Source organism: Rhinolophus sinicus, chromosome 11 (assembly GCF_057876585.1).
Source record: "Rhinolophus sinicus isolate RSI-liver-muscle chromosome 11, RSI-T2T, whole genome shotgun sequence".
NCBI lineage: Eukaryota > Metazoa > Chordata > Mammalia > Chiroptera > Rhinolophidae > Rhinolophus > Rhinolophus sinicus.
Genome location: NC_142511.1, coordinates 25,483,885 through 25,494,906, shown reverse-complemented (window position 1 = coordinate 25,494,906; position 11,022 = coordinate 25,483,885). Strand labels below are relative to the sequence as shown.

The 11,022-nt window shown below is 40.8% G+C and overlaps 1 protein-coding gene across 2 annotated transcripts in view; it reads right to left on the bottom strand.

Annotated features, from left to right (window-relative positions):
* Nucleotides 1–3,424: 3,424 nt before the first annotated feature.
* Nucleotides 3,425–11,022, bottom strand: part of COPA (coat protein complex I subunit alpha) — a 38,035-nt gene continuing 30,437 nt past the window's right edge. For both annotated transcript variants that reach the window (XM_019716418.3, XM_019716419.3), the window contains exons 22-33: nt 9,869–9,957; nt 9,608–9,731; nt 8,104–8,193; nt 7,816–7,925; nt 7,330–7,407; nt 7,095–7,163; nt 6,420–6,556; nt 5,959–6,145; nt 5,760–5,870; nt 5,320–5,481; nt 4,390–4,584; nt 3,425–4,118 (exon numbers count right to left, since the gene is read on the bottom strand). In XM_019716418.3, coding sequence (XP_019571977.2) covers nt 4,059–4,118; nt 4,390–4,584; nt 5,320–5,481; nt 5,760–5,870; nt 5,959–6,145; nt 6,420–6,556; nt 7,095–7,163; nt 7,330–7,407; nt 7,816–7,925; nt 8,104–8,193; nt 9,608–9,731; nt 9,869–9,957 — 1,412 coding nt within the window. In that variant the 3' untranslated portion in view covers nt 3,425–4,058. The remainder of the gene's footprint in view (nt 4,119–4,389; nt 4,585–5,319; nt 5,482–5,759; nt 5,871–5,958; nt 6,146–6,419; nt 6,557–7,094; nt 7,164–7,329; nt 7,408–7,815; nt 7,926–8,103; nt 8,194–9,607; nt 9,732–9,868; nt 9,958–11,022) is intronic.

Genomic DNA, 11,022 nt, shown 5'->3' with positions numbered 1-11,022 from the left:
CCTTACGCCAGGAATCATTGAACTAACATAGAAACTTACTGTTATCTTTTGCTAGGTTTCTTACTGGCCTGGCTTCCTTTCATTCAGTTTCCCTCATTATCCAGAGAAGTAGCTCTTCCATTATTTTTTCCAGTACTTAACTCTTTCTGACATAATATATATTTTACTTGTATTGCTTATTGTCTCCCCTTCCCCGCCCCACCCCTCTCCCCTAGAATTTCAACACCATGATGACAAGGAGTTTCGTCCGGTGTATTCAATGCTGTATTCTCAGCTCCTAGGCTAGGGCCTAAAACTTAGTAGGCACTCATTGGCCATTCTTTGTTCTCCCAGACCCTTATGAAACACGTTTCTTTGTGGGACCTAATGGACATCTCTCCTTTCCTATTCTCCATTAGAACTGTTAGACTAAAGGACACAGGGCCAGCATTTGTTACGACTCACGTTGGTTGAATCAATTCAGGCAGGAAATGAGACTCTGGTACCTTGGACTGAGCAACAGGGCAATTCGAATGTAGTGGTAATAGACCTGCCTTCCCTGATCCATCATCCTTCTCTGTACAGAACGCAACCTCCAATGGAGTGAAGTTGGAGAGGCTCACAGAGACAACTCTAGACATCCCTTTCCTCCTCTGGGATTGTTCTCCTATTCAGATCTGTCATAATACATAAACTGCTTCAGACACAAATCTATTTTAGCACTTACAGCACATCTGCTGTTGTTTAAGACCTGGTGCAGCTCACAGTGGAAGACAGAGATAAATCAGGACCAGCCCTTGCTGACTGGGGATTGGGCTGGAGGTAGGACTACACATACACACAGTAAGAATGGCACAAGGAAAGTGTCTTTAAAAAGCTAAGGGTAAAGTGCTATAAAGTTTAAAAGGGAGAAATCACATCAGAATGAAAAAAGTCACTTCATGACTTTCATCCTTAGCTTTCCAAACACCTGAATACTGTGTCAAGCACCAGATTAGGTACGTTCTCTTTCCTTTACAGATAGGGCACAGACTTGTAAAATCATACCTATGCAAAAACTACTGTATTCCTCCAAGCACAAGTAGTGTGACTTGGGAGAACACATTCTGAACTGGGAGACCCAACTGTCAATAAATTCCTCTGTTCAAAACCCTTCACCAATTTAGGCCTCAGATTACAAATATGTAACAATACAGTTAGGACTCCAAGGTACTTTTCAATAGTTCTATAATCAACACTTGTAACAGTTTATTACAGGCTAACTTGCTCATTCAATTCCAAACTGCTTACATGTGTATGCCTAATATAACTATAATTACTGTGTTTCCCCGAAAATAAGACTTGGCTGGACAATCAGCTCTAATGTATCTTTTGGAGCAAAAATTAATATAAGACCCAGTCTTATTTTACTATAAGACCCAGTCTTATATAATATGATATGATATAATATAATACCGGGTCTTATATTAATTTTTGATCCAAAAGACACATTAGACCTGATTTTCCAGTTAGGTCTTATTTTCAGGGAAGCACAGTATATCAAGTGCATGTTTAAAAAGATAACAGGCATTTCTATTGGCTTTTCATTAATGTGGCTATATAATCATGTTAAGGAAAATACTAGATGGTAATTGAGAAGATTAAGATGGAGTTCAAAATAAGCATGGTTCTTTGCATTATTTCTTAAACTTGCTTCTGCTTTTGTTTTTACTACTGATATCCTAACACTTCATCTCATATTTACTCACCTTCTGCCTTTCTAATGTATAGTGAACACTGTTGCAAAACGGTAATTTACAGCGTTTTTTTTTATATCACTCTCTCGCTTAAGGATATAATGGCTTTCCACTGTTTATTTACTGACTTCACATTCTTGCCCAGTATTCACAGTTATTTCACATATATCCATTTTGTTTCCCCAATTTCCTAAGCTTCAAGAGGCAGATTGCCCTCTTTTTTCATATCCCTGAATTCAGAATGTTTATATTTATATGTGAAGTTAATTTTGTAATTTAATTTTTAAACATACAAAAAATTTCTTTTGCCAAAATTTATCACCAATTTGCTTGTTTACAGAAAGAATACAGGGTGGCCAGATGGCTCAGTTGGTTAGAGCGCGAGCTCTGAACAACAGGGTTGCCAGTTCAATTCCCACATGGGATGGTGGGCTGTGCCCCCTGTAACTAAAGATTGAAAACAGTGACTGGACTTGGAGCTGAGCTGTGCCCTCCACTAGACTGAAGGACAACGACTTGGAACTGATAAGCCCTGGAGAAACACACTGTTCCCCAGTATTCCCCAATAAAAATTAAAAATAAAATAAAAATATATATATATGTATATATATATATATATACATATATATATATATATATATATATATATATATATATAAAGAATGCTCATAACGAGAAAATGTTATCAAAGTAGTACGCAAATTTTTGAAAAAACAGGCTCAGTTTGGGGATACTATGTTTAGAAAGCAACTCTTAAAGCTAAAAAAAAAAATAAAGGCCTGTGCTCTTTGACGCAGGAATTCCATTTCTAGTTTATCCCCCACCTATTTAATGTATGTTCAAGTTATTCATTGCAGCCTTGTTATAATAGCCAAAGAAAGACTGGAAATAACCCAAATATCCATCAAGAAGGCAACTTACATAAATCATAGTAAATAATACATGGTACACTATGCAAAGAAGTAGAAAAGAGTGAAGCTCTCTAATATAATGGTATTAAAAAAAAAAATCCCTAAAATATGTTAAGTGAAAACATTAATAAGGTGCAAAATCATGAAATAGCCTGCTTCCATTTATGTATAACAGGAGGATAGGGAGAAACATATTCATATCTATTTGTATATACATAAAAAAATCTCTGGAAGGATAGGGAAGCTAACAACGTGGTTTCTTGTTTTGGGGAAGGTGATAGGAACTATGTGGCTGAGGAAAGGGATGGGAGGAAGACGTCACAGAATAGCTTTTTACATTTACTGATTTTTGAATTATATGAGTGTACTGTTTATTGAAAACATGAATTTAAAATGAAAAGGTACATATTTTAATCAAAGGCACAGCATGTCACTGTATAATCTTAACACATAACAAGCAAAATACTGTATTGCTAATCTAATTGTAATAAATACAACGTGTTTAATACTAATTAATCTTATATATAAAACATCCAGAACAGTTACAGGTGCTCAATAAATATTGGTATAATTAGCAATAGATGGAAGGATGCAGTCAATAATGAAATGAGGGAGCTACTTACTTTCTACCATTCTCATAGCAGTTTTATATATTCTATGGGGAAAAAAAATTTAACAACGGGTATTTATTATTTTGTAATTAGAAATAATTATCGAAGGAAAGATATCTGCTTTGGTGGGGCAGCTGCATGGAGTAAGCAGGAACATGAGAGTATCCAGGAAACAAATAGCAAGCCATAAAATTCTTGTAGAAATTTATTTAGTGTGAGAAACAAAAAATAAGAACAATGGTTGTAAAGAACAAATCAATAAAAAGTGGTGTGTGTTTTTGAAAAGCCAAAGTTTCTTCTCAGACTTTAAGTTTCTGGGCACACAGAGGGCACCTGCCTGGGAGTTTAAAATGGTGGTTGGCTAAGAGTTTGCTGTGATTGAGCAAAAGATGCTATCTTATTTATTCTATCCCATTCCTTTCTAGCAAAAAAGGAAAAAAAGTGGTGAAGAGAGAAAGGATAAATATTGAAGGAATTTACTAAACAAATGTTCACCACTAAGTTTTCATTTGTTTCTTGAAAGAGTTAAGCTGGGAAGGCAAGTTCAACTGTGACTGCAATTGTGAGACTGCAACTATAGTAGTGACCTTGAGAGAATGAAAGATCCTCAAAGGCAAAAAAAAAAAAAAAAAAAAAAGTCAAGTTTAGACATTTGATTAGCCACAGAAGAGAAAAACACAGTACATTTTAGGGCAGGGAGAGCTAAATGTCAATTTGAAAGGTAGTTAAGGAACAGGGAGTTACAAGGACATAGAGACTAATTCTCTGGGGCAGCTGAGGCGGGTGATATGGTGATTGACCCTAAACACACAAAGGGGGCCTTAGCGAAACTGCAGAGGACTAATCCTTAAACCAATCACATCTTTGCCAATCTCTGTCACCTGTAGAAGAGGAAACAAGAAAAATTTAGGGGTTTGTGAGGGTGAGAAGCCCAAAAAGCTTACTCCCTCCACTCCTCAATGAGCACAGTAGATTGATTTGTTATTGTTTGTTAACTGATTGGTAAAGAGCAGTGGGGAGAAGCTCTAGCTTTCTCTAGTATCACTACTGCCAGGAGCTAGGGGCAAATAGAGGAGAAAAAGGACCAACATGCTTCTTTCTCCTTCACCTTCCCTCAATATTCTGGATGCATTTCTCAAGGACAGTACTTACTGTAGTGACCCTGCAGATTTGACCCTTGAACTCCGGGCAATAGCAGGCTCCACTGAGTGGACATTTCTCCACTGGCTTTCCACGGTAGATGGGCCGATAAGATGCAGCACAGATATCGAAAGGGTTGTGCATGTCATAATTGAGCTGGTAGACATCTGTGGGGTTCTTCTCACACGCAGACAGGATTTTGCGGGTCTAAAGATGGGAGGGAAGGAATATTTATTTAAGAGGACTGAAAGCTGCACACCACAACTCAAATGATCTCATCTTCATGGTCTAGCTGTTTATTTGATGCAGGATGCAACTGTACTAATGAATTCAGAATATGTCCTCCGTACAGGACATACATGAAGGGGTAACAATCACCACTCCTCTGGTACCAGGCTTTCCCCTTCTCAATACCAAAGAGGCTCCATGGATCTAGACTCATATTTCTCCGCCATGTCTGAGAATTATCAGGCCTGAAAGGGTTAGAACTGGCTTCCATTACCCAATAAGAATGCTTTTGGAGAACACAAGTAATGGAAAATGTGGTAATATAATGTGGTAATAATATGTGGAGGTTAATTAGTGGTGGTATTAGGTTGGTGCAAAACTAATTGCGGTTTTTGCAATTATTTTTAACCTTTTAAACCACAATTACTTTTGCAACAACCTAATAGTAATGGTTGATCTGGAGCTTAAGGACAGGCATTGGGGATATTTTCAGATATAATCTCACACTGGCGTCATGTCTGAATTAAGTTATTAGTTCATTTTTCAGGAACAAAAGGAGGCACCCATGCCAGTAAATAAACAGGATGGCACTCTGTTGGCTCTTTTTGTTGAATGTCATTCAGTGCTTTGTTTCAGAGAGAAGGGCCTTGGTCTTCTACTCCCTCCATGTAAAAGCAGATCTGGTTCCCTTATGCTACTGAAGGTCCTATCTACCTGTTGAGCCACCTCTGGCTTGGGTCCAAGTTCTAACAGGCGCCGAGCAAAGGTGGCAGCTGTCTTAAAGTTCTTGAGTTTAAAGAAGAGGTTGAGGGCTGTCCGCAACACCAGAATCATGTGCACAGGCTGCAGGTTTGAGTGGGTGAAGTAGGCTGCCATCTGGTGGACAGAAAGAGGAACACATGCCAGGCTGATGCTACAGCTGAGATAGGTTATTCATAGATGCTAAACACGCTTTAAAAACAAAACAAAAATAGGACTGGTTATAAAGCAGAGAAGTCTTCTGCTTCCTAGGTATGCAGCACTGATGAGATGAAGAAGAAGGGTGGAGAAATACATTCTCTTCTCAGAGAAATGGGACCAGATTGAGAATTCACACCTAATGGAGGATGAAGGGGAGAACGTCTCTGTACTGCTCAGAAGCCCAGAGATCTTACCTCACAGATGCGCTTCTGCTGTTCCAGGGTCTCTTTGGGAAGCTTCTTCCTTTCTGTCTCCATGGACAAACCCACAATGTATTCACGGCAAATGGTGATGAGCTGCTGCGCCTGGACAGAGAGACGAAGGTGATGGTACTCAAGAAAGAAAAGTGGGAGTGTTCATGACTAGGAAAAATGGCTAGACCTCTCCTCTAACCTCTGCAATCTCCTGTTTATTGTCCACAACAAGGAGTGGTACACTGAGTAAAATGGAACGGAATTTTTCCACAGCCTCCTCAAACTTGCCAACTGTGGTGAGCTGGTAGCACAGCTGCAACCGTTGGATGAGGTCATTAAGCTTCAGGCCCACAGCTGGTACACTGTTCTTCAGCCCTGCATCCTTCCTAGAAAGGGAAAAGTTGGAAGAAGACAGGATAATCATGAGCCCACCAGAACTCAACTTTTTTTCCTGGCAACATGATCACAACATGACCCTATTGTGAAAGTAGCTTGGGAATAGGTTGCAGAAGTGTAAACCAAACCTCTGAGTAGCAAGCCAAAGATCTTTTTCTACTAGGTAACTTCAGCTCTGGGACAATTGTGACTGTCCCTGAGGCTACCTCTTGAAATATCTAACCCAAGTTGAAACAGATAGAAGCCAGGAGCAAAGGGCCTTACCAATTGCGATTAGGGTAGCCATACATGGAGGGTAGGCAGGGCAAAGCCTGATAGGTGGTACGGCCTCGTGCATAGGTTTGTAGAAACAGTTGCTTGTAGGGGCTAAACTGGGTTACCCCGACCTGGTCATGAAGAAGCTGAAATACAGGAGAAAAGAGACATAGGATTTTGGTCCTACCACTTAAAAACTTGTTGATCTTGGGCAAGGTACTTAACTTCTCTGTACTTGTTTCCTCATCTATAAATTATATGTAATTATAGGACCTACTTCATTTAATAATATCCATAAAGCACTTAGGATAACGCCTGGTACATAGTCAACAGTAAATAAATGTTAGTCGTTATAGCAGTTGTGGTGGTTGCTATTATTGTCATTATAACACATGGCTTAGTGTTCAAAACATATACCTATTCATGAGGGGTGTTGATTTTACTGATGGGAGCCAGAAATCAGGCTTTAGAATGAGTGGAAGATGGCTGGAAGTATTCACCTTAGGAGACTACGAAGCCAAATGGAAAGCAGGTAAGAGGAAGGCCTTATGAGGCAAGTTTCCTCAGTCAAGACCAAGGGCTTCCATGATAAATACATGCCTCTGCCCTTGTGGGTGGGAAATTTCCATTTGGTTAAGGTGAGTCAACCATCTCCCTGGTACCCTGGGTAACTTTAATACTTACCCGCATGGCGGTTTCAAAAGAGCCTGCCAGGATGTGATCAACTGGAAGTTGAGTGTTATTGCACCAGATCTAATAAGAAACAGAAAACCCAAGCAAAGTGAAGTCTTGCTGTTTCTCTTCCCAAACTATCCTATTCCGTATCTACAGTAGAAAAGTATCAGTACTCCTTACACATTAATCAAGTGTAGCCAGATCAGAAACATTCATCCCCACAGGGCTGTATTTTCCTGCTTACCTGATTTGGGCTGGTCCCCTTGGTGGGGGGCACAAAGAACCCATCCTCAGCCCCACCAGCTGCCCCAGGGGGTATATCCTAGGAGAAAATAAAAAAGTGAGTCATCTTTTAAACCATGTAAGCACTTAGTGCTGATCAATCTAAACAGAGCCCTTTACCTCGTTCCTAGCCTCTATCAGGGAAGAACACCATCAAAATGGGAGCAGGGGCAGAAGACCATCAAACTAGGAGCAGCATCCCCAGTAACAAAATGATAACCCAAAAGCTGCTGACAAAAACGCTTGCTGCCTTTCACAAGCTGCCACTGGCACAACCCTGATGATCTCATTCTTCTTTCTTTCAAACGGAAGATAAGCATCAGATTAAGAGGGTCTAGACCCCTTCCCTTTTGAGGGCCTCAGGACAGGGGTGGGGAGCGGTGATAAGGCCACTGGCTTCCACAGGGAGAAATGGAGACAACCTTAGAAGGGTAAGGACTCCACATACCAGCTCAGGAGGCAGCTCCAGATCCTCTTCTACATCCCAGCCACCACCTTCTTCCGGCCCCTTCCCCAGAGCATCATCCCCCAAACCTTCTGCAGCCTCCACAAACCCATCTGTAAGAAAAACCCAGGCTCAAAATAAATCTTCCAAGTGACACGATCTTAGCCAAAGGAAAGCAGTATGTTGAGATCCTTTTGGTCCCAAGGTTTGAAACCCTGCAGAACTGCCCACAGCCCAGTCCCAACCCAGGGTGCCCATCTGCCCAGACCAATCCTAGCACAGCATTCTTACCTTCATCCAGCTGCAGCTCTGCATCCTCTCCCCAGCCCTCAGTTCCAAGAGTGTCAATGTCAATGTCAGCAGCCAGTGCTCCTCCCTTCCCTATAGAGGATAAAAAGGAGCTGGTTATAGCCCAGCAAGTCTGAGATACAGCCTCCTCTGCAGGCAAGTTGCATTCTTTCAAAAGCAGGTGCCAAGGTTCTGTTCACTTACTGTTTATTATTTATTTTTGTAATACATATGTTACGCTAACTTTTAGTAGGTTTCACAGAGAGAGGGAATAGAAAAGAGATGGAAACAACTGGCCTTCCTGCTACCAAAAACTGCCTCTTAAACCAATTTTTACTCATTAGCCTTCGGCTAGGAACTCTTAGAATTTCTCGCTGAGATCTTTGCTGTTATCACCACTACAGTGTGCACAGGGCATGAGGACACAAGGTAGGTAACAGCAGTGGAGGAAAGAGTGGAGCCAGGCACAAAATGCCTAAGGGTCTATTTAGGCTCTAAGTCAGGAGAAATGACTTCATAGACATATCCAAAAAGACAGGAGGGTAAAGGTGGGTGTGGTGGCACTCATCTGCACAGATGTGGCACAGAATCTGAGGTGGATGAATTTGTACCTTTAACATTGTGTGTCATGAGTAATAAAATACTGAATAGAGAGTACAACTATATATAAGGTGTAATGAAAAACTACAGTGAATGCTGCTGCCGAGTGCCATCCAACGAAAAGGCAGGGATCTTCAACAAGGGAAGTGGCATGTTGAACCTTAGTAACAGTATGTGACAAGTTTCAACTTGTTTGGTGCAGTCAGTCAGGTGTGAACTACAGTTGAGAGAATGTGTGTTTTAAAGTGTGCCGTAAATCATGGATCATGAACAACGCATTAATGTGAAATGGGCAAACAGGTTTCATCCTCCATCATGACAATGTTCCATGTCACACATTCCTTCTGGTATGGCAATTTCTGTCAAATAAAAACATCATGGTGTGTCCTCATCCACCTTATTCACCGGATCTGGCACTGTGCAATTTCTGGCTCTTCCTCAAAGTCAAAATGATTCAGGACATTAAGGCAGCCACGACAGTGCAACTAGACACTCACAAAAGACTTCCAGAACTGCTTCAGAAAGTGGCAAGAATGATGGGATAAGTGTGTGTGAAGCAAGGAGTATTTTGAGGGGAATTAATGGCAATGCATCTTTTACTGTAATAATGTTTTTGAATTTAAACATTCACTGTATTTCTTGTTCACACCTCATATATGGTAAAACCTAAGGAAATACACCAAAATGTTAGAAGCATTTTCCAAATGTTAAGGATCTCATAATGCTTCTCTATTTAGATTTTAAAAGGCTGCATCATAACTCTGTTTGGCATCTCAATGCTCCATGAGGCTTCATTCAGAAAAAAGAACAGATGAAAAGGTCAGAAGAGCCAATGGTACTCTCTGCCAATGGGGCAATTCTTCACAAAACAAACAGCAAAAATGCTATGGGAAAAGTGGGCACTTACCCTTGCTGGCAATGGAGCCTTCAAAGAACCCTTTGGATACAGTCAATAAGGGCCAATTGGTATCCAATGGCATGATAGGTGCAGGTGGCTGGAGCAATTTGGCATTGGGGTCAATGTCTGGGATCTGAAAGGTAGAGGAAAGAAAAGAAAGCAGCTCTCAGGAATCATATACATAGGAGAGTGACATTTATAGGCTATAACTGTCCCACGATCTCAGAGTTAATCCTATAATCAGAAACACTCATGTAAATAAAGACTCACCGTCTCCTTCTCTGGGTCAAATGTCTCCTTCAGGCTCTCAGCTTCTTCATCTAAGCCGTGGGTAGCAGCTGTGAGATAGGCCAATGACTCTGTACAGAAAATAGACTTTGTGGTATAGGTATATTTCCAAGTGAATACTGCTGTGGTAGGCAGACTCTAAGATATCCCCTCAGTGATCCCTGCCGCCTGGTATTCAAGTCCTTGCATAATCTCCTCCCCTTAAGTGTGCGCTGGACTTGTTGACTCACTTCTAATGAACAGAACATGGCAGAAATAATGAGATGTCAATTTTGAGATTATCATACAAAGACCGTAGTTTCCATCTTGGGTACCCTCTCCTGCTCTAAGGGAACCTAGCTGTCATGTCGTGAACTGCATGATGGAAAAGCCTACATGGCAGAAAATTGCCATCTACCAGCCAACAGCAGAGAGGACCTGAGGACTTCCTACAGACATGTAATAAGCATAGAAGCAGATCCTCCCCCACTTGAGACTGAGATGTCTGCAGCCATTGGCCAACACTTTGGCCTCATGAGAGGTACTGTGCTAGAGGCACCCAGCTAAGCCATGCTGCAAACTGAAATAGCCAATGTTTGTTGTTTTAAACTAAGTTTTGGGGCAATTTGTTACACAGCAATAGATAACTAGTACAGTTGTTTATCCTTGAGATCTATCATCAGTGTTGGTGAGAACCTTGGAATCATCCTTGACTCCTCTGTTTCACATCCCACATCCAGTCTTTCAATAAATCATGTTGATTCTATCTTTATATGCTGAGTCTGACCATTGCTTAACCCTTCACTGCTAGCACCTTGGTCCAAACCACATCTTTTACCTTTCTTATTCCCTAATGTATCGCAAATGCTAGTATAATGCTTGGTACGCAGTGGCTTCTCAAAAAATATCCCTTGAATATATGAACACATACATAAATAAATAAATGAGTGAAACCTCTAGGACCCTTTAAAACCTCCTATCTCCTCCATGACTATGAACTATTTTCCTAAGAGAGCTTGGCCAGACTGAATATGCTGGCTGTACCTCTGTTTGGCTTTAAAGAAAGTCTTCTGAACACAGTAGGAGTATATTGCCTCTTCTGGAAAAATGCACAATGAAGGCAAATCCTTCACCACTACAAATGAATAACTCACCAT